The 23,836-nt window shown below is 40.9% G+C and overlaps 3 protein-coding genes across 3 annotated transcripts in view; 1 reads left to right on the top strand and 2 right to left on the bottom strand.

Annotated features, from left to right (window-relative positions):
• Positions 1–979: 979 nt before the first annotated feature.
• On the bottom strand, positions 980–12,799 carry mycbpap (mycbp associated protein). The gene is made up of 14 exons (XM_008303302.1): positions 12,748–12,799; positions 12,485–12,591; positions 12,249–12,342; positions 11,906–12,027; positions 9,461–9,585; positions 8,321–8,426; positions 7,399–7,591; positions 7,078–7,265; positions 6,812–6,958; positions 5,706–5,804; positions 4,078–4,220; positions 3,861–3,988; positions 3,636–3,772; positions 980–1,054 (listed from the first exon to the last, which is right to left on the bottom strand). Exons 1-14 carry the CDS (start codon positions 12,797–12,799, stop codon positions 980–982), a joined length of 1,716 nt encoding a protein of 571 aa, XP_008301524.1.
• Positions 12,800–15,197: 2,398 nt separating this feature from the next.
• rasd2b (RASD family member 2b) lies at positions 15,198–17,056 on the top strand. The gene is made up of 2 exons (XM_008303294.1): positions 15,198–16,201; positions 16,387–17,056. The coding sequence occupies exons 1-2, from the start codon at positions 15,592–15,594 to the stop codon at positions 16,929–16,931; spliced, it is 1,155 nt and encodes a 384-aa protein (XP_008301516.1). The 5' UTR covers positions 15,198–15,591; the 3' UTR covers positions 16,932–17,056.
• A 5,851-nt stretch (positions 17,057–22,907) lies between these two features.
• Positions 22,908–23,836, bottom strand: part of LOC103373416 (GTPase IMAP family member 7-like) — a gene marked incomplete at its 5' end in the record, with an annotated part of 4,169 nt that continues 3,240 nt past the window's right edge. The window contains one exon of the mRNA XM_008303301.1: positions 22,908–23,834. Coding sequence (XP_008301523.1) covers positions 23,184–23,834 — 651 coding nt within the window. The remainder of the gene's footprint in view (positions 23,835–23,836) is intronic.

The following is a 23,836-nucleotide window of genomic DNA, read 5'->3' as shown; positions in this document are numbered from 1 at the left end:
TTGGTTGTGATATGTAAAACTTTAAATATGTGATATTTGCGACCTCACAAATATCAAATAAAGAGTTGATATATTTGAAATTTTAAAGGTGGATATTTTTGTGGCTGTTTTGGTACATGGGGCAATTTGACAATATTAATTCATGCTGTGTATCAAGTTTATGGAATAGAATGAATGACACAGAATACACTCTTGTATGGCAAGTTCCATATCCTCTGACAACAACTGAACGGCTAACTTGGCGGAATATTTATATAAAAAAAATGTTCATCTGATATTTTATTTTTATATTGCTTTCTGATTCTACTCTGAAACAAATTTTACTTCACTACATTTGTCTAACATCTTTAGATTTCTGCATTGATAGATTTAAGCTGTAGTTTCATACTACTGATTATACAGTTAACCAACATGTTTCATGGTAGAAATCCTGTTGCTCAGTATTTTCAAGTTTATAAAGCAAAAAATTGTTTCTTTTAGTGGTTCTGTTACAGTACAATATGGACTAAAACACCATTTTTAACCATAAAATCAGCAGCCCGAGCCTTTATTACAGTTACCAGTAGAAACTGATTTATTGGCATTTATACGGGGAAATTCTGCCTTGACCTTAATATTTGCGGAAATTTCTGGGAATTTTACAGAATAAATTGGTAGTTTATAATTTACACTGTTGATTGTCAAGCAAAAAACCGTCATATGTAATGTCACAAACTTTATTTTCTGTGGTATTTTCCTGTAAATTTTCAAGTAAAACACATTTTGTTTTAAAGGTTTAAACTTTTTTTAAACAGTATAATATGGAATGAAGCACTTTTTTTAACATTAAAATCAACAGTATCAATACATTTCTTTTCCGTAAAGGAAGAAAACGTTTTACCGGAATTCTACGGTAGTGTTTCAGCAACCACAGCTGCTGGAATTTCACCGTAAAAGTAACCTTTTTTTTTTTTTTTACAGTGCTATGTGTGCCTGACTCTCATTGGTGTCCCACCGGGAGCTCATCCATCAGGTCACACAGGTTGTCCACTAGGTCCTCCATCAGAACATAAACCTGCCAGGTAGATAAAGAAAAACACTGAGCAAAAAGTCAAACACAGCAGGAAAATGATTTTTTTTTTTCTGACCTAGAGAGAGAGCTAAAAATCACATTTCTATTGTTGTGGTTAGAAAAGGGTTCATATTAGCTTCAATATTTAAGTCTTTGAGTTGTTCAGCTGGATGCAAATTCTCAGCTATTCATGTAATCCACATCCTGGTGAAGTGTGGCTTTAAAGGACAATCATCAGACAGCACCAGTACATGGACTTTGGTTAGTGTAAAAGTACACCTCAAAATGCAGCTTTATTCAAAACAAAACACATGCAACAGATGACAAGACGTGAACAGACTGTCGCCATGTTGGATGCTATGGTGTCAGTTCGGGCTGTAGTCAGGCACTTAAATGTCCACAACTGTCCAGACAGCACGGTACGATAGACAATCTGCCACATGATGCTCAGGATGGATGTGTGATCCTGTGCCCTAAAATGCCTGCCAACTTCACCCAGTCTTTGAGGAAGAGTAAGACAGTTATCAAGCAGCATCGAAAACCTCATTAACTTGCTGATGTGTGACTCGTAACTGACTTGTGATTTCTGATCTATGACCCCGTTTTCAATCAGGGTTATTGTCATTTCCAACAGACTGTGTACTTGGTTGTTACTGGGAAGAATTTCATACATATACTACATGCTACATATATATATATACATATACTACATATACTACATTATTGAATTTCCCTTCTGGGATGAATAAAGTATTTTTCATTTTTATTTCATTTTCATTCATTTCATGCTGCGTTTAGCAAGAATAAGATGTACACAGTGATTCAGTATTGATCCACCTCCATGTTGTAATGCAGGCTTTCTATTAAAACCTTTAAAGTCTCTACTGTGATCTCAGAAACCCCAAATGACACCATCATAGTTTTTTTCCTCTTAAACTTTGGACCTGGAGAGCTCCTCCAGGGCCACAGTTGTACCCCCACCCCCATGCACGACAAGTAAACTGAATTTTACATCCATGCATTGCATTTGAAAGATAATTAAACAACTTGCCTGTTTGTGCAGAAGTCTCCCGTAAACGAGCTGCACGTTCGGGTCTACACTTTGGGCAGCAGGTTGTTGCTGACCGATGCTCTCTGAATGGATGTCAGTCAGCGAGACAGACTCCTTCCCTCGCCTTATTTGAGAGGCTTTCCTTACTTTATCCCATCGTTTCTCACTTTCCTTTGCACAGATGACAGAAAGATAAAAGCATAAATAATGAGACGCAGATACTAATATGATTAACTGAGCGTGCAGGATGACAGCACCAGTGAGTTGTTTGGTAAGCTGCATGATCATTTCACGGCATACGATGTGTTTAATGTCCTGCGCTGTACGGCTGAGGCAACGTATAGCCGCGTGTGCATCTGCCACAGATGGCTTGGACCGGCCCAGGTGCTATTAATTCACACTTTGGGCACACAGTTGGAGAGCAGGTGCACATTTTCACACAGTGTTCTGTTACCATGGTACCCTGTGAGTAATAGGCTGTACCTTACCTATGAGTCAACCATCACACAGGGGAGAAAATCACTCAGCAAAATATGTAGTCATACGGGCAAAACTGGGCCTCTGGTCTAATTCTAAATGCATGTGATGGTGGATAACGGCGAGCAGGACTATTAGGCGAGAGATATAACAGGTCCAAGGCCATGTTCACACACAGAACACCACAGCAGCTCATCATCTTTCAGTCAATCCCTTTAAATTCAGATTTGTGAATAGGACTGGGTACAATGAGGATGGGTGGATGGTGGATGGGAGCAGGAAAACAATCGTGTGCATTAAATGAATGGGTACACAGTGACATTTTTTTTATTTATTTTTTTGCTCATTATCACACCCACCCAGTCACTTTTTGTACCAAAAATATGAATGGCCACCACTGCATTGTCTTGTTTTTAGCTACAATAATAATCTCTCTGGAGGACAAAACACCAAATGGAGACCATTAGCTTCCCACATTTATTGGGAAAACTGAATGTGAAATGGCTGTTTTAATGCGACAGATGATTAGTGCATCGTGTTGATGCACAAACAGAGGCTTTAATTAGACAATTACAAAAATGGTTAAAAATTTGGACTCACAATGAAACCCAGCAAAAACACATTGTGATATGTTTAAGACAATGTTTTTTAGGCAACTGGCATTTAGGAGATAATATTGCAGGTGTTTGCAGGCAGTAGGTGGCCAAGTTTTGTGGAGGCAGTCAGTAGTAACAAGACAGGAGCCTGTTGAACGGCACAGAAATGAATAATGAACTGACAGCTTGTTTGAAGAGGTGAAGGTGACTCATGTTTGGATCAACTGAGCGTCAGCTGAAGTGATGTGTCACGTCTTACCAAACATGATAGCTTATTCATGCCCGTGATTAAAATACCTTTGACTCGTCTGCCTCCCTGCAGCATAAACATTTCTATAATTCTCCATCTCTGTGTTGATGAAGGTCATTCAGCCACACACACACACACACACACACACACACACACACACACTGTCTTTCTCACTTTTCTCTCTCCCACTCAAACACGTTTTCTTCTCACCTTGGCTGATTTTTCAGTTTGCGCTGGTGGCTTGTCCTGTCTTTTGTTGTTATCTTTAGGCGTGGATCTCGCCCTGCTCCTCTCCACTTGAGCCGCTGCGCTTCCCTTTTTCTCTACGTTTTCGCTGTCAGCCAAATCTGTATATACACAGAAGTAGTAAGTAGCACAAACTCAATACTGTGACAAATCTACTGGTAAGTCTGAGCCAAACGGTGTGAGTCTCACCAGCGTCAGATATTATGGATTCATCCTTTTCATCGATCCACGTTTCTTTTTCTGGGAGGCCCAGCAGGCTTCTGAGCCGCTGGGCCTCATCACTCATCCTGTCCAGCAGTATGCTCCACAGCTGATTCCTGCAGGGGGCACTACACACCACCATAAGCTGCAAGCGAGCAGGTGCAGAACATACTGTAGTTGTGTGACTCATGAGTTCATGCCTCACCCTATAGTGGCAGCTGATAGACTGTGGTGTTTCGGATCAGAAGGTTCAGAAAGCTGCAGCAATAGAGCGTTGAGCAGGACCAGCCTCTCTTCTCTGGTGAGGGAGACTTGAGCTGGTTCATCATCGGGCAGCGACAACAGAACCTGAAGTATAAAAGGAGTGGATTGCAGCCATCATTACGTTATGAAGTTGTACGTGCATTCACTGGTCATTTTATTTGTTACACAAGTGAGTCTAATTCAGTCCAATACAATAACTTTGCCATGAATTCTACCCTTCTCATGTATGTTAATTAGGTGGGAAAATATTACACTTTTGGGTCATTCCATCTCAGATCATCACATTTTTAAAATAACTTCTGCTCAGCCATCTCTGACTTGCTTGAAATTTTTAAAGCATAAAATAAAATTAAATATTTATGAAGATATTTGTGAAATTTAGGCTTGACATATCAAATACCAAATGCCCTTTAAATTGCCTGTCAGCCTATTTCAGCATGTTTTTTCATGAATTTGAATTCGAGGCTGTGTTTGAACGACAACATCCAAGGAACTTTAAAGACAAAAGCCTTAAACTTTTGCTGTCATTTATCATCATGACATTGATTCAAAACTGACTGGACAAGCACATCAAATAGTCTTTGATTATGAGTGAGTTGAAATATGAAAAAAAATAATGGAAGCTGAAAAATTCCATCTTTGAGCACACGTTAACAAAACAACTGATAATGCAGAAGTCAACTAGGAATATTTTCTGAACTGCATGTAGGATAGACATATGCACCAGATTTTTATTTTTAAGAATTCCTGAGATATTGTCATCCAAACGTAGCCTCAAATTCTAATGTGTGAAAAAAAAATGTGCTGAAGAGAGGCAGATGGGCAATTTCACAGATACCATTTTAAAGAGCCATAGCTTATGATCAAAAAGTTTCAAGCAAAGCAGAGATGATTATTTGATATGGATTTACCCTTTTAAATGTAATACACAAAGTAATTTTATATTTACACTTCACATAGAATTGTCAAGGGCTGCAAGGTGGCAAAGTTGGTTAGCACTGTTGCCTTGCAGCAAGAAGGTTGCCGGTTCACGTTCTGGCGGGGGCACCGGGATCTTTCTGCGTGAAGTTTGCATGTTCTCCCCGTGCAACGTGGGTTCTCTCCGGGTTCTCCGGCTTCTTCCCACAAGTCCAAAAACATGTTGAGTTTAATTGGAGATTCTAAATTGTCCGTAGGTGTGAATGTGAGTGTGTTTGGTTGTCTGTCTCTAAGTGTGGCCCTGTGATAGACTGGTGACCTGTCCAGGGTGTCCCCTGCCTTTGCCCTAAGTCAGCTGGGACAGACTCCAGCCCCCCGCGACCCTAGTAAGGATTAAGCGGTGTATAGATAATGGATGGATGGATGGAATTGTCAATTTTTTGACAACAAAAACAGACAATACGGAAGCTATTGTGGCTTCGTACAAGTAGAAAGTGTTGTACTGAATGGCATAATTCCCACTACATGACCAGCGAGACCACATCTGTAAGCCTTTTTAGACTAAAACTTCGACGAAAATCTCTTAATTTACAGCTATATTCTTTGTTTGTACTGACCATGTGCTTCAAAACTATCACAAAATGCCTCTACCTGTCGGAGCGAGTCGACAGAGTAGTCCCAGGTGCGTCCTTGAGTCGCTTCTTGCCACAGTCTCCTTAGGTCCTCCACTGGCTGATCAAGATACTGCAACTACAACCACAGATGGAGCTTAGCAGCCTGGAGTGGCAGTTTGTGTGAGGTGTATGAAGATGTGAACACAAGACTCATGAGCAGAAATTGCTATCACCCTACAGAACAATAACGGCTATTGACAGTTGTCCTCAGTTAATGCATGTCATCTTTTTTTTTTTTATTCACTTGTAAGGAGAAGTGAAGAAATAAGAGCGGCCCACTTTGGGATAGTAAAATGTGACCATGTGGGAAGCCTAGACAGCTATATTCATCCTAATATCTGGTAATGACAGCTGTGACATTAGAAGGAAAAGTCCTGCATTTACTCAAATTACTGATTAGACGACCCCTAATGACGGATAATTATTTAATTCGAACATCTTCTTTTCAGTGCTGTTTTCAATCACGCGCGCCCACATCTATTGAGAATTAGCTCAGGAGATTGTATTAGACGGCCTCCCAAATAACCTAATTAAAGTCATGTTCCTTTTCAACTGCTATCCGCTACTATGCTGCCACTGTATCGTGTGTCTGGTTGTATATATTAACAGTTATGATGTCTTATTAGTTAATTTGTTACAATGCCTTATGATGGCAATACTACAATCGTGGAGTGCTAAATGACTTGTGACTAACGTAAAATCCAGGTTGGGAAGGGAAAGCCAGAAGAAGCTGATCACACTTTTGCTAACAGCCAGTAAAATGTCACAGAACAACACGACGAATGGGTCCGTTGACAGGACATCTCTCTCTGAATCTGGTGGTGTGACTAAGATTCAGAATGGAATAAACATTAACACTGTGGAAGAAAGTATGACACATCAGTGCTACTTGAAACTGGGCTACTCATTGATACACGATGAGTGATGTGTTTCAAACTAGACATGAGACAAACTTCAGAAGGAAGTTTCTTTGTGGGCGCTGCTCGGGTCCTAAGGAGGATTTGAACAACAGCTCAACCAGCTCACCGAGAAAAGTTTAAGTAAGATTCTTTGAGGAAGTCGCTTGCACCAGTTCGCATTTACCTTGGGGTTTTTGCTCAGAAACTGTTGCTCTTTAGTCATGTAGAGCTCTGCGGGGGAGCTGGGTCTTTCTGGGGTGCGCACGCCCTGGACCATCTCATACACGATCGATCGACACATTTTTTCCGTCACTCTCTTTTCCAGCTTGGTCTGCTCAGAGGCACAGAGAGGAGAAAAGAAAAAACAAGGATTTCTGTTAATGAAAACATTCTTGCTTCATTGGTGTTTCTGTCTCACTTTCAGACACACAGTTCAAATGTTCAAACTACCTCTACGTAAAGCCTCTGGTCGGCTGTTTTGTCCGGGTACAGAGCAACTCCTGTCAGCCTGACCTGCATGGAGGCTCCTTGCAGCAGCACAGGATGGGTGTTGAGCTGCCAAACTTCAGTTTGGATACCTGGCTCATCTGACTTAAATACAAGCTCCAACTGCTGGGTTTCACCGGGGCGGATCACACCTAGATGGGAGGGGAAGCAAAATGGAAAGCAGAAAAGGCAGGCTGGCTGAATGATACAACGTGGTGACACATGGACAAACAGTGTGTGACGTCCAAATGGAAGCAGCAGGTGCTTGATTATCATTGTGTGTACCGGAGGAGGAATTGAAGTAGAAGTGTGGCTTTTTTTTCCTCGAACACAGTTGAGGGAAGAAGCGTGGAACACGAAGCTCCTGCCAGCTGTAGAAGATGACTGTGCCGCCCTCATTGTGTAGCTCCAGGCTGGATAAGGCTATTTCTCCAATCAGAGTCTCAAAGAATTTTCTGGCATTGATTCCTACTACTCCCTGATACAGGAGTGTTGGAGAATGAGAAGCAGCAGTCAAGGTTAGCAAAGAGGAAAAGAACATACGATGCCTGTTCTAAAGATAATATTACAGATGAGGTCAAATGTCACATTTAAGACACAGACTATGTCTTTGTTTGCCTACTACATGCACGTCATGAATCCTCATCTAAAAGCTATTATTCAAAGTATTTTGCAGCTGTCAAATAGAGCACACAATAAGAATCAAAGTTAAGCAAAAAAAATCCCAGAGAAGCATGAATTACAATGTGAGTTTAGGATAACGTCCATTTGTACAGCAGTATTTCCATCAGTACTCCAGCTGAGTGATGTTATCACCATTTTGCAACTTTCAGCTTCACAAAAATAGTTTTCCGACTTTAATCGCAGCAGTTTTTTCTTTGATCTACTCCTGATCAATGAGCCTGATGATTTTCTCATTAAAAGACAATCTGTATGAGATTTTTTATATAAATATTCTGGAGGAAATGTGAGTTTCTTGGTAACGTAACGTCAGTGAAAAAGGTAAAATGAAACATTATATATTGCACTACTGATGGAGTTTGTGCTTCAGAGGTGCTGAATTTATCCAAACGATTGATGAAGTGTTGAGTTTGCATAACCTAGGGAGCACGAGAAATGAGGAATACCCATCCCCCCCCCAAAAAAAAACATAAAGCATTTATACTTGCTGACCAACCGACTGTAGAAGTGTGAAGCTTCTCTGTACCTGGTTCTTCGTAGAGTTTCCAGTCCAGCTAGCAAGCTGACCACAGAACCTCAAGGACGGAATGACAACATCTCCCTGACCATCATCATTCTGTGACGGTGGGCCACTGTGGAGGACAATGAGACAAGCATATCACTCAGACCACATCTACACTAAGACATTTTAAAGACACTATTATGTGTTAAAACAGCTCACTTCCACTATAGCAGGTTGTTTCAAACTACTTGACCTCTTCTGTGTTTTATCAGCTGACAAAAGATAAAACTACATCACAGCCAACACTTGGAAACCAAATCATTATTTTATGGTTGTGATGTGGTCAGTATAAATTCAGATCAATGAGAAAAGCTGTTGTACATGGTCTGCTATATTCACATTTTAAAAGAGTGATCACAGAGCTGGCTAGAGGTGAGAGAAAGTTATTTTCTTATCTTTAGAGCAGTCACCTTACCTCCACACAACCCTGACCCTCACTGTGCAGCAGATTTCACTGTTTGCTACACACAAATGAAAAGATAAAGCTGCCTTTTAATGACTTTTTTTTTTTTTTTTACATTTTATTTTACCCTCTGGAGATCAGTTTAGCCTGGTCTGTGGGCTTAAAGGGTGTGGTATGCTCACTCCACTTGTCTGCACCTCCCCAAATAAGACGCTCTACGATTCTACGTTTTCTTACCACCACAAAGCAGACAATGATGGCAGTGTTAATGGAGACCAGTTACTAAGTGAGTTTAGAAATCATGTTGTTTAACTTCAACACAGTGTGGACAAGTGTGTTTTAGATTAATCTTTTTATCAATGCTTTTCTTTAACACTTTGAAAATGACTAGATATCCATGTAACTAACAAGACTCTGAGAATGAACAATGGAGTTCGTGATTGTCTTCTAATATTTAGCTTACGTCTTGAATTACACATTTTGCAGTGACTGAAGACCACCTCAACCAACCATCCTTCAAACACAAAGTATTTTCTCACTCAATTAAGGATTTGAATGTACCACTGAATCAATGACAAAGATATACAGATTGTTTCTTGGTGTCTTTGAAATAGGGACAGCCTAGTTTTGGCATGTAATTTAGAAAAAAGTTGGATGTCTGTACGTATATGACAAAGATTGGATAGATCAGTATTTCTTACAGGTCCTTCTTCTTCATCTCTCTGTGGTCCCTCTCCTCATCTTCCTTCTCCGGCAGAGGACTACGACACTCTGTGCCAACACTGAATGGCTTTCCAGAGCCAATCGCCTCCAGTCCACTGATGCCCTGTAATCAGTGACAAAGAGTGGTGGTTTTGAAGGATGAACTGAGCTTCATATGTAACATGTGACATTCTGGTTCTTATTATTGAAAAGTAACATCAGTGGATAAGTGTGTCCCGTCAGTGCGAGAAGACAGGATTAGGTGGTAATAAAACCTTCAGTACGAGAGCAGGAGGCGGAACACACTGTCCAGTTATCAATGGCCAAATGAAAGCTTATCAAGATGTACAAACACTTCAACCTGTTCCAGCTCAACAGTTTGAGGGAAGATTTACATTAATACAGTTATACATTTGTTAGATTTATTGCTCTTCACTCCTCACTGGATGGGTAGAGCGAAACAATGCAAAATCAATCTACTGATCTCCCCCTCTTCCTGTTGTTTAAATTTCTACACTTTTTAAAAATCCTTCTGTTTCTTCTTCTTCTGTTACAACTTACCATGCTCTCTGTTCTGCGTTTTCTGCCTAACAACCCCTCCCTGTCCCCAACATCTCTCACTCTCTTTGCACGAATGTCATGAAGCCATGGAAAATTCAACTGCTGACAGGACGATTTGTCTCTGTCTCCATTTGTCAGGACGTACTTCAGACCCAAAATCGCCTCAGCATCACATTACCCACCAGCATGTGTGTGTGTGTGTGTGTGTGTGTGTGACAGTCAGACCAAGAAAAGAAAACAAGGGTGGAAGATACCAACTGAGGCCAAAAAACAAGAATTTGAATCGACTCTGTCATAATCAGCACCTGTTGCTTTGGGTGTTAATAGGATTAAATGATGGGAACTGGCACATTTATGTTTAAGTGTTTACCCCAGAACCTCCTGCCCCTGCTGATGGAGTCATTGTAATGCAGAGAGAGCAGTAACGAAGGTTCTGTCCCTTTTCTCGCGCTCTGTTACCCCACAGATGTCTGCAGTGTTTCTCTATGACTGGCCACGCTCCAGATTTCATAACTGTACCTTTTCCGTATTTGCATGTATGTTAGCAGCAATTAGTGCTTATAGGACAGCTGCACCGCCTAATTGATCTCATTATACATGTGTGTACTGAATGCACATTTCACAGGCAATACAATATCATGTGTAATCACATTTGGCATAACAGTACGTGAACAGTTTCGTGTGCGTGTGTGTGTAGGTGTGTGTTTACGCTCGTGAGCCTGCAAGCAAATGTGCACTTGCGCGGATGTGCGAGCACATGTGCCCAGCTCATGTACTGTGATCTGTTCTCTTCACAGAAAACCCAGAACAGTGTGCCCAACGCTGAACGATCACAGGCTGTTTGTGAAGATACAGACTGATTATCAACAGCTTGCGTGTCCAGCGACTTGAGACAGAGTGTCCTGGGAGTGTGAGCAGCTTCAGAGGGCCGAGTGGTCCAATAATTAAGCTGTTTCTGTTAAAACAATATGCACACGCATAATAGATCTGCGTGGTGCATATGACACATGAATATCAAGTATCTTGTACCCTGTGTGGTGGGAATACGGTGACTTGGATTGTGGTTTTGTATCTTTCAGAACAGTTACTTTTCAGTGGCGGAAGTTGAAGCATTAGAAATGACACACAAGGTCAGTGAAGCAGTTAAAGGACCAGTGTGCAGGATTTAAGGGAATCTATGAGCACAAATGAAACATAGTATTGCATAAACACCTGTAATTGTTGTGTTTTTGTTAGCTTAGAATGAGCCCTTCATATCTACGGAGGGAGCGAATTCTCTTCTATGGAGCCCGCAATGTTGTATTGCCAATAGCCTGGAATGGACAAACCAAACACTGGCTCTACCAAGGGCCTTTTGTATTTTTATGTTACTCTGACAGCCACCATTAGTTTTGCAACACAGTTGTTAAAGGAGGTGTGAGGGAAGGGTATTTAGTTGGTGGCAACTTGCAAACTCATGCCTAGATGCTACTGAATCCTACACACTGAACCTTTGAGGTACCCCTCTGGAGCTGACTGATACAACTTAAGGAAAAAGCAGAGCTCTCTCTACGAATTAGAACTCAACATTTACCACATATGCAATCAGTCACCACCTTAAAACCAGTGCAGTGTTTGGCTGGGTACATTGTTGCATATCAAGAACACCCAAATGGCAAAACCACTCTCCAATGCCAGTTGCTTCCCACCACAATAATATTGAGTAGGTGAACCTACACAACATTATGCCGGTGGTTTTAATGCTATGCTGATGGTGTATGTATTAGATGCATATTTTTACATTCTGAAGATAATTATGATGCCCATTGCCAGAAGAAGATTAATAAGTCTGCTCAAAAACTCTGACAAATGAAGACCAGAGAAAACAAACATGTGTGCCTTACATATCCAGAGTGGATCAGTGGCATGACTTGGCTTAGAAATTCTCGCTGCTCCTGAGTTTCTCTGGCTTGGTTTATCAGCAAGCTTGAGGCTGACCTGTCGAGCAAGTCTTGACATACTTGGCCTAAAACAGACATAGATAAGACATTAATGCAGACTCAGAAGATCATTCTCATTCTTTGGAGAAACCTGCAGTTGTGTACAACTAAATAATAATGATGCTAATTTCTGGTGCAGGCTGCTGTGATCTCTAGTGAGCTCAGCAGATGAGACGTCCTGCTGCCGCCTGCAAAGTCTCATGTGTTTCCTAGTGCTGCAGGGCATTGCTCTGGATGTTTCTGACACCTGAAGGAATCCCCTTTTTCACAGCTTCTGAGTGCTGCTTCCCTGTGGCCCTAGATGAGGGATCTCTTGGGGACTTGGGTATTCGCTTCACCAACTGGTTGAGGAATGGAACATTAAAAAAAACAAACACACACACACAAAAAAAAGCAACCCCAGGTGATTACTAATGTAGCAAAGCATTTCTGTTGCATTTGTTAATTCACAGATTGCATTTAAGGAATAAGAAATGAATTTACTTCTGTCTCCCCTATGGCCTCCAGATAACTTCTGAAATCCTCCAAGCTACCCAGGATGCTGTGTGGAAGAAGCATCCCTTGGTCATTGAACTGAAGCCCCTTTAGTCCTGAGAGGAGGAAAATAGAGGCGGAAAGAGACTAAACTTTAAACCTCAACAAAGCATATTATGAAGGGAACAACATCTCTTTTATGCTACAATAGGATCAGACTTTCAGTTGGCTTCTGTTTGTTTGGTTGTGTGGGCAAGTTGATGCAAACCCACCTGTGTAGTCCAGAGGCTGAGAGTCAGAGTCCAGATTCAGTGGATGAGTCATGGTAGCTTGCACAGCTTTTCTAACTTCATCTGCTTCGGTAAACAGAACTGCAGTCATAATGCATTTAAATAAACATTTAAGATTTTTAAAATTCAAGTGGCACACAAACATTTTTTACAGTTTTTTTTTAGGAAGCAAAGTTATATTCTAACAAATGGCAAATATTGTATATGGATGAGGGGAGCTTTTTTTGAGGACTTGCAGGTGAAGTGCCAGAGCCTGCAAATCTTTTAAAATGTTGTTCTTAGAGGGATGGTCACCCAAAACCTATAAAGATTTTTAGCTTTGTGATCTCTAGAGCAGAGAAGAGAAAATGGATGCTACAAAAGAGTGGTTGCTTTCTTTCTGTCTTTGAACACAGATTGGTTATAATGAGTCATGATGCATTGCTTTTGTTTGAAGTCCCATGATTTCAATTTTTTTTATTTTTTTTTAAAGTGAAAGAGAGACTGTACTTTATTTCGCACAAAGTACAACAACGCTCACAAAGAGAAACAAAGAGATTACCCTTGAACACTATTATGGTTATGCAATTTTGTTAATTCTCTTTATCCAACTGTGCCTGATTATAGTTTCCATGGCCACAACAGCAATAATTAGTCCTTGGCTTTTATAAGCATTTCTCTTGCTCCATGTTTCCAATTACAGATTCAGTCCAGTTTGTTAGACAAGTGCTCCGATCTACAGGAGGCAAGAGACGCCCTTCGCCTTTGAGGAGAGAAATTGCTGCAGCGCTTTAATACATGTCTGCAAATTAATCTCTCAAAGAAACCATTGGTATTGACCCACTTTCTGGCTGTGATGTTTCTTTTTCCATTTAAGGCATCGTATCCGTCCAGATTCATTGCTTCCCACTCAGAGTCTCTATAAAAGCCACTGCATACTTATACTGACAGTAAGTACACTTCTGAAGTGCCTGTATTTTACTTGAGTATTTCCATTTTCTCCAACTTCACGGCATTTCAAATGGATATCTTGTCACTGTTGCTCCACTCCATTCATGAGATAACTTAATTGCAACATACAGATCAAGATTATGACTAAATATAAAAGTACAATAGATATTAAAGAAATACATGATGGTGCATTTTTATAGGTTAGGATCATTACTGATCCCCTGTGATAATTTACCAGCTACCCAGCTGTACATGAAGAAACTGTGTTGTAGTCCACACATTGAGGCATCAGTAATCACAACCCAAAATATATATTAATCTGAAATGAGTACTTATAATTCTACTTCTTTTAGTAGCTATAGTGTGATGCTAGCTAATATATTTGTGGTTTTATTATGTAGATTTTGAAATGCAATAGGCCAGTAACGTAATCAGTTATTATAATACTGGCCAAAAGTTATTACGTTATCGGTTCAGGACTTTTATTACATTATTGGCTTATTACATTTTATTCTGTGTATTGGTAGGTTGTTTTTTTGTTGTTGTTTTTTTTTCCACCAGACGAACAAGTCTAAATACATTCTCTCCCACCTTGTAGAAAGACATTAAGTCAAATTTAGCTGCAGGCTAACTATCCATCGTAACACAGCTAAAACAGGTGAAGCTAGCCAGACAGAGGAAACTGGAGGAAGCAGAGACACAGAGGGTTGGAGCTGACCTGAGTCGTTCCGAGGTCTGAGCTCTTTCTTCAGTGATTCACTCCGGTTCATTTGTTCTGACTTAATTCGGTAGTTTAATCGATAATGTGTCGTTAGCGCTGCTAACTGTTTACCCCGTTAATCGTAACCATGGCAACGGACGCTTTAGCACTGTGGAGGAAGAAACCCGTCCTTCTTTCTTTCTTTCTTTCTTTCTTTCTTTCTAAAAGGTGTGGGATTACAGGAAAAGGTCTGGAAATAACTTGAAAATTCTTATTATTTAAAAAAAAAAAATCTGAATAAATGATCGTTTAAAAAAACAAACAAACAAAAAAAACACTCTTTATTTTCTATTTTCGGCCAATTATCAAATTATCAATCAGGCTTCGTTTGCATGGCAAGCTTTATTCAGATGGAATGTAAACCCAAAACACATTATTATACCAGAGTGCTGCCATAATAAACAAACAGGAACTGCGGAACTGAGGAAACACTGGAATGACCAAATAAATGCATAAACGCAACGAGGAAACACCAGAGGCAGGATAAGTCCAAATGCAGAATAGCAAAACAAGAATATAATATTAATGAAGTGAAGACATGTCTGTGTAGATTCTCAGTCATTCAGGTCGTGGTAATCCGAGGAGTTTTAGTAAAAAGACGAGAAGAAAAATGAAACAAAAATCCAGATGCTTTTTTTTTTTTTTTTTTGAACCGAAGCTCTGAAGATGAACAAATTTAAGTAAAACGTACAAATAAACAGGGAAATTTAGAAATAGAATCAATTGAAATGCTAAACTAATAATGATAGTGACAATAAACAACAAAACAATAAATAGATGAATAAAAAAAGAAACTAGGTCTAACTGTACTTACTTATATATCAACATAGAATATAGACTTATAATAAACATACCCTAATAATAATATCACCAAGGGACTGGAGTAAAATCATGCAGTAAAATACCCACTGATCTGCTCAGCTCTATCCTACATTATGTTTCCTAAACACAGTGTTCTCCTGAACAACAAGCTCCTCTGTCAATCAGCATGACGCGGACAGACCACGGGGTTGAGGATAGTCGAGGCTATATAAAGACAACTGACATCAGCCAGCTCTCCAAACACAAGCTTGAGCAGGCATATAAAACGTCAGATCACTGATTCTGCCCACTTTCCACCTTCCACTATCCTGGAAATGGATAGCATCTCCTCCGGCGCGCCGACCACCTCCACCCCTGTTACGCACCAGCACAAATATTCCATGGATGGTCCCCAGTTTATGGATGCGCAGTGCGCCGGCTCCTCCAAAGTCTTACTGGCGTACAAGAGCGCCTCGCAGCACCTGAATTCTTCGGGAATTAAAGCGGGTTTGGGGATACTTAAAGTGGCCACGTCTCAGTGGAAACAGGAGAAGAAGACGCGCTCTGGGGCAGCCGTGAGGCAGCAGTCTAGCACCAACAGCAGCCATCCTTGCAAGAGATCCCCACTGGATCAGCTGGCAGCTCTGGTCCTCCACGGTCAAACCCGGCACCACCAGATTGGCCAAGGACACCGACAAGACCCCCTTCACTCCACTAAACCGCAGAACTGTAAACGCATCGTGGTTCTTGGTGCGCCACGGGTTGGAAAGACCTCCATCCTTAGACGGTACCTTCGGGACGGGTTTGTGGAGGATTACAATCCCACTTCCGAGGATTTCCTCAGGAAACTATTTCGTATCCGCGGTGAGACCTACCAAATCGACATCCTCGATGCGTCCAGGGAAAGGGACTTCCCAGCCAAGCGGCGGCTGTCTATCCTGACTGGTGAGTGTTGCGTTAGTCACAATCTCTGTCCTGCAAAAACATAAAAGCGTTTGCTAGATTTTATTTGTTGATTATAAAAGAAACACTTTGGGAGGTGATAAGTGCATGCGATATTCTTAAGACTCTGCTTTGAGTGCACGAAAAACAACTAATTGAGGGGAAAATGTGTGTTTGTTTTTCTGCAGGAGACATTTTCCTTCTAGTATTCAGTCTGGATGACCGGAGCTCTTTTGAAGAGGTGTGCAACCTGAGAACAGAGATTCTGGCTGCTAAATCCAAGCTCACCAGATCCTCTGTGCCAGAGCATTGCGCACAGCCGCGGGTTCCCCTGCTGGTCTGCGCAAACAAGGTGGACCTGCTGGAATCTGAGCGAGCGATATCTAAGGCGGAGGTGCTCCAAGCCCTCGGTGATGACTGTGCCTATTTCGAAACGTCTGCAAAGGACAGCACCAACCTCGAAAAAGTCTTCGAGACTTTGGCAAAGCGAGGCGGGCTCCCGACTGAAACTGGCCCGTCGCAGCATCGCAAAGTCTCGCTCCGCTCGTACCAGGCGATGCGGCCGGGCCGTGTGGCCGGGAGGGGCAGCCAGGTGCCAGGGCGAGATGATCCCTGCGGCACGCTGTACCCCCTAGCCCGTCGGCCGAGTTTTAGCACGGATCTCCGTCACGTCATTGGGCCACACACGGCGAGAAAGGCTGGCAAAGGACTGGAGAAATGTCATATTCAATGAGATACAAAGGGACTATGAGAGAAAGCGTCACGGAGCGAATAAAACAAGGCATGAAGCACTGATGCTCATAAAAATGTAATGCATTATGGGTGTCTAATTACATGATTACTTGAGATTATGTTTTTGAAATAAACTTTCTAATAAAATAACCACTGTCCTATGTCTTTAAATAAGATCTATCTATCTATCTATCTATCTATCTATCTATCTATCTATCTATCTATCTATCTATCTATCTGTGTGTGTGTGTGTGTGTGTGTGTGTGTGTGTGTGTGTGTGTGTGTGTGTGTTTGCCACCCATGCAATCAGCTGTGAAGGAGAAAGTGGGAGGATGTTGAGTCAGGAAGTCGATTGTTTGATTTCTGTATGACTATTGCATAACTTACATTGAGAAGTCTATTAGAAGGCAACTCCTTTTCCCTCGCCCACTCTTGTTTTATCTTCCTGCGTGCGTATATGAGTGTGTGCGAGATTGTGTAACACTTGTGTCGTGATTGCAACAAGTCCACAGCCTGAATACCCACACATCCTAAACAACTAGATTTAAATTTTTAAAAAATGGAGGTTTCCAGTTGGCATATACCTTCCACGTCCTACACCGCTCTATAAATGAGTCCTCAGATAAACCGGACTCTCTGTGGGCCCCCTGGATTCATGGTCATCCTTCATTCTGTGCAGCTGAAGAAGCCTCTGATGTGAGAGGCGTTGGATGAGGTCATGAGGGCAAAAAGGATGTGAGGGATGCAGGGTAACACCAAGACATAACCGGCAGGATGTGACTCTTTTCACCAGGCAAGAGAAAACACTGAGTGACGAACAAAAAGTTACAAGGTTTTACTGTGGGAGTTGTTGCCATGATACATTTCTAAAGCACACATTTGTCTCTCTCTCTCTCTCTCTTTTTTTTTTTTGGTTGTGAATAAGCTGGGTGTTTTTCTGTGTGTGCTGCACTCAGTGAAGGTTGTTCGCTCCTCATGCCGGAGCCACTGCGGCTCCGTTTCCATGGGCACTGCTTTTGAGTTCACCTAGCAGCAGATAACACACTACTCGGACTTCACATTTACAACAGACCCAATGTGATCCTGACCTTTTAGCTCTTTTCTTTTGTTTTTGTTTTTTTCCTGTGTGGTCATTTGTAACAAGCAAAAATAAAATCTGCTTTTCATGTGCACTGACAAAGGGATTAATAACACCTTCTTCTCGCCTAAAAATAGTGATAAAAGTGCAAACTCTTAATAATCACACTGCCATCACGACTAAGATCTCGTGTGAGGTTTCTCTCTGAAAAGGAAATTGGATTCTGTTGTAAAGATGTGTGCTGTGAGTCATGATACCTGAAAGCCTCAGAACAATGTCTGAACCGAGGTCAGACAGACCCTCAGAGATTTGGAGGACCTCATACAGATCCTATTCTTTGTGCAAAAAGAGCTGCTTCTAATAATGCACATACAGGAAAGAATCATCTGTTATCCATTCAAATGTGATATTCAATGAAATAATAAAATGCACAATCACTCAAAGACGCTTTTCAAGGGAAAAACGGTAAAAGTGGTCCTCAGTCATTCAACGCAGGTTTGCCTGGCTGAACAAAACGCTGCAAGAAAAGCATATATGTCCATCTATTGTTTCATTACTATCATTTAGCTACTGTCTGCCACATTTTCTCTTCTCCTGCTGCACATGAATCTTTTTGCAGTTTCCAGCGGTAAGAGGAGCAGCTTGAAATTCATAGTATTTTTTGAAACAACAGCTTCCTTCTCTTACCGTCCTCATAGCCTTGTACCTTTTACTTCTGCAGCTCAGCTGACACCTGCAGATCACATCAACTAAAGCTAGCTACACTCGTGACAGCCCCACAGACTGGTTGACATATTTTAATGCCACAAGATTTGTGTGAGAAAACTCAAAAATTGGTGTAGAACACACTAAAAAAAAAAATAATCTGAGCCTGGAGCTACATGTTGTATTCCTGCGTTGTATTTCTTGCATGAAGTTTCAAATACGACACATTTGAGCAGCTGTCAAGAAACAATATCCTTGCTGAGATTGATCAAGTCATTCAGATTCCTAAAAGCAATACTGCACCATGGAACCAGTCAGCGGTATATGTTTAAGGACAAGTGTGTGATTTCATTCTAAGATAACCCTGCCTACATTGCTGCCCACACATTTTCCAAACAGTAACTGCTCATTTTTGACACTAGAGTAATAGCTTTTAGGGTAAGGACGTAGCAAAGAAGTTAGTGAGAATGTGTGACACCTTCTAGGAAGTATTTACTGCAGTTTCTTGAGCATAAATGTGACCAAATCCTGTAAAAAGAAGAAAAGACAGAGTTGACAGACCTTCATCTCAGAGCAGCTTCTAGAGGAAAATACTGCACAGTGACTAGAAGTGAATTTAAAGTTGGAACGCAACAAACTAACGATGTGCAGCTTCACCTTGGAAGTTGGATTGCTTGGCTAGAAAGTAGTTCACTGTTAGTCAAACATGGAAATGGTTAATACATAGTCTATCTGTTTCTGTTTTACCCTTTTGCTTTTGTGTTTTCGACTACAGAAAATCCCCACCATCCAAACAGAGAGATCCAAAGACAGAGAAGTCTCTCCTTAAGCTTGCAAAGTCATGACTGGACAAACACTGTTTCTGTGGGGGACGTGAATAGAGGAACATAGACAATTAAGGTAAATAGACACTTACTGCATGTGGAAACCGTGTTTTTCTTATTAATAATTGGTTATTTGCACTATTATGATCACTTTTTCGATAACAGTATACCTGCCACACACAGTATAGTCGATACTGATATCTGTCACTGTGTAAAAACATAATACTTTGCTCTTGTAGCAGCTCTCAAACAATTCAAAACAATGAAGCTGATTTGAATTCCTCTCGGAATAACGTGTGAAATTAACACCTTTGAAGTATTTATAGTAAAAGACTGTTTTTCCGTTTAGCAGCCTAATTAGAATTATTTTCTGCATTTTCCTTTTAAGCATGCTGTCGCGTGCCTGCCAGTTCACATTGCAGGAAACTGCCACCATTTTCTCTCCTGTGTGACCCCGGCAACTTTACGGCACGTGCAGTAACACTTTTCTTTGTCATAGCAATCGCAGCGCACGCACACACACACACAAATGCACGCGCGCACACGCACAGCCAAACACTTGTCAGAACAGATGCTGCCGTCTCTGTTTGCACGTGAGGAGGATTCACATATGTTCCCGTTGTCCTCTCTGTTTGTAAGACACACACATGTAAGCACATACACACAACATAATAGAACTTGCTCCCAAACATGGAAGCCTGAAACGTGATGCTGTTTTTCCAACTCAGCCTCGTCCTTCACTGCAAGAATCGTTATTCTACTGCTTGCAATCATAACCTAACATTTAACGCTGTGCATTTCTTTGTGTTCTGTTGGTCTCGCATTTTCTCGATTGTTTAACGCACAAAACCAGGCACGAGGATTCAACTGAGCACTGAGGAGATGTTGTTTTGTTGGAAGATAGGCCATTTGAGCTGAACTACAGCTGCAGTTTAGATAGTCTGCCGCTCAGGAGGAAGATAAAATAGTACTCTGTTTGCATCCAGCATTTGTAATTTCACAATAATATAAATTTCCCCCATTCCACTGAGCTTTCTTTGTTCTTGTGAGACCGTGAGAGAAGGGAGAAGCCCACAAAACCTACATTTCTACTGGAACATGCAAATAAAATGCAACTTCTTTCACTAGTTTTCAATCTCGCCACCTCCTCTACAATGTTCTCCTGCCATAGGATCAGACATCCACAGCTGTTGTCATCGTGCCATTTCTTGACTCTCTCTCAGAGTGCACGGAGAGCTGTGTGTGTCGACAGTCCAATCAGGCACCAGTTCAAAGTGGCCTTAACTGAGATCATGTCCCAGAGATAAGGATGGATGGAGAGAGGCCAACAACAGGTTGTCACACAACTACATGACAGAGAAATGAAAGGATGGCAATGGAACAAGCACAAACACACACCCAGCCACCTGCTGCTAGTGGACAGCTCCCTTTTTCATTCTCGTTAGTCTCTTCAGGTTTGACTGTTCAGAGGGCGTTCCTGATCCTGAAGTGCTGTTTTTTTCAATTCCTATAATGTTTCAATACAAGCAATAAACTATGCTTAAAAATGTCACACTGTATGGCTGAAAACCGTTTGAGTCACAATTATTTCGTGCATAAGCTGTAAATGTAAAATCAAGAGATAGTCCAAACGAAATATGCCTGAACAGGAGAATTACTAGATGATGAGAATAAAGAGGGATTCAGTAGGAGTGTTTTTGTTAAACGGTTCAAAATCGAAAAAACAGCTATTCATTACAAAGTTAAGAAGGAAAAGCAATATGGTTCCACCGGGAACCCCAAAGTATGAAGCAGAAAGCGATGTTCATAGTTATCTAGTAGTTACGTCCAAAGCTTTATATGAGAGGGTGATATGCTTTGTGCTATAAAGTGAGAGGAGCGTCTTTTTTTTTTTTTTTTAGCATTTTTGAAAATCCATAATTTCTAATCAAATGTAATGTTTTTTGGAATTGAATGTTGTCAGTATTTAATTTTTTCCATTTTTTATATCGAAAAAAGATGCTTACATTATGTGCTTCAGCCAAAGATATATAAATCATGACGCCTGTAGAGGAAAATATTGTTTTCAATATGTAATATAACATTTTCAATGAATACGCAGGCAAACAAGGAAGAAAACAACAAGTGGGGTGCAATAGGTATGACAAAGGAGAAGAATGAGGGAGAAATGTTCCTGCAGAGTCTGGGCCAAGTTGGTATATGCAGTGCTTTCTAACGCCCACTAGAGGGCAGACTGTGCACATAGAGTGGGATGACCCAAAGTCTGGAGATAAACATTTTTCTTTGTAAAACACCATAAGACAGGGTTCCTGTAATTCACTGTTACAATGAGTGACCAAAATGTTCTTTCAGTGAGTGGTACAAGTACACACACGTGCAAAATATACAATATTTCAATTTTTAAAATTTTCTGAGCAATACGACAAAAATGTTCTTTATCTCACCCACACCCCCAATCATGCATAACTTTAACCCTTTATATAATTTAAATGGGTGAGTTATATAGAGACCAAAACGTCTTTTTAAGTTCAATTTAAATTGTTTCTATATTTATTTTGACCAGCCAGTAAACCTGTTTATTTCAGCTGCAAAGTTGGATATTTTAACATTTGGCTTTAGGGGGACAGACTCACTTCTACAGTCAGTCCCAAGTGGCTAATTGAGGAACTGCAGTTTGTAAAAACTTCCGCATTAGCTTCATTTGTTGGCAAATGCTACATCCCCATACCATTCCACCTGCCACCAGTGATGTGGCTTCCTCATTCCTGCTCATGTTTGATCTGGTGTAGGTACAGTTTTCCAGGATAATGAAAGTGATCTTGCCTTAGTATTTTACAAAGAAAAATGTTTATCTCCTGACTTTGGGTCATCCCACTCTGTGTGCACAGTCTGTCCTCTAGTGGACATTAGAAAGCACTGCATATACCAACTTGGCCCAGACTCTGCAGGAACATTTCTCACTCCTTCTTCCCCTTTGTCATACCTATTGCACCCCACTTGTTGTTTTCTTCCACTTTGTTTGCTTGCAGCCTGGTCATGTGTTTTCACTAAAAGTGAAACTTAACTGTTAAGTTTCACTTTTAGTGAAAACATATGATGACAAAAGCAGCATTCAGGATCATGTGGGGCTTTCTTAATGAGCCCTGTTTGTTTAAAGTGGCAGAGATGAACTTCTCTTAAAACCAAGTCATTTTACATCTAAAATGTGAAGAACAGTGCTCCTAAAGAAGATGTGTCTGACAGCAGTATGGATGAGGATGGTTCTACTTTGGTTGATATTTAATGTCCTGTGATCTTAAAGCTGCAGCATAAACAAGCAAATGAAAAGGTGGGTGGATACAATTGTAAATAAACACCAGGAGAAGTAATATGCATTTCAGACTTTATTGAAAAAATTGTACATATTTTTCAAACAAATAACACACAGAGCAATTGATGCATGAAGCACATTTCTCATAGCCACTAACAAATAAAGCATTCACAATCACTTTTTATTTTTTATTTTGAATTAAGCTGATGGGCCTCTTGTCAAACTACTTAAAGTTGTTACTTGTCTCATTCTTAGATGTCATTTATAGTTTCTTTCACCTTACTCTATTCGTCACAAGGTCTTCGACCTAAGTGACATAACCTATCTACTAGTCATCTAGCAAGCGTACATTTCAGCAGCTTTGACTGCTACAGCTGCTCCTACTCCGACAGGTGAAGAAAAATACACTGCTGCAGTAAAACCTACTGTTGAAATAACATTTAGTGCTTTACATACAGGAATCCCTCTCAGTTTTGTCGCTTCCTCCTCTAATTTCCTCTGGGCTTCCTTATACATGTCACTCGTGTAGTGTCTTCCTCCATTGTCTGTCACCATTTCGTCTATTTTATCTAGAAGTTCTCTTACTTGGTCTGTGCTTTCTTTCTGGCCATTGATGAGTGAATGGTATCTTCCACCACACTGGTTAATCAGTCTTTTCAGATGAATACTCTCTGCCACATAGTCCTTCACAGATTTACTCACCAGCAGGTCAGCGTGAGTAAACAGGACTATGGTGTACATGGAAGCGTCTGAGCCGAAGTTATCCTGGATCCACTTCACCGTGTCACTCTCCTCTTGTGTGAATCTAGACTTCAGGCTGATCACTAACAGGAAAGCATGGGGGCCAGGAACGGACTTCCTAACACAGTCCTCAATTTGTTCTTTCACTTCTGTTTGTGTTTTTTTAGTGTCAAACAGCCCCGGGGTGTCGATCACAACAACGTTCCTGCCACCATGTTCTACCTCTTGTCTGTCACAGCTGTGAGTCA

Source organism: Stegastes partitus, unplaced genomic scaffold (assembly GCF_000690725.1).
Source record: "Stegastes partitus isolate 25-593 unplaced genomic scaffold, Stegastes_partitus-1.0.2 Scaffold1973, whole genome shotgun sequence".
NCBI classification, from domain to species: domain Eukaryota; kingdom Metazoa; phylum Chordata; class Actinopteri; family Pomacentridae; genus Stegastes; species Stegastes partitus.
Note: the sequence above shows the minus strand (reverse complement) of the source record. Positions and strands in the feature narration are given on the sequence as shown.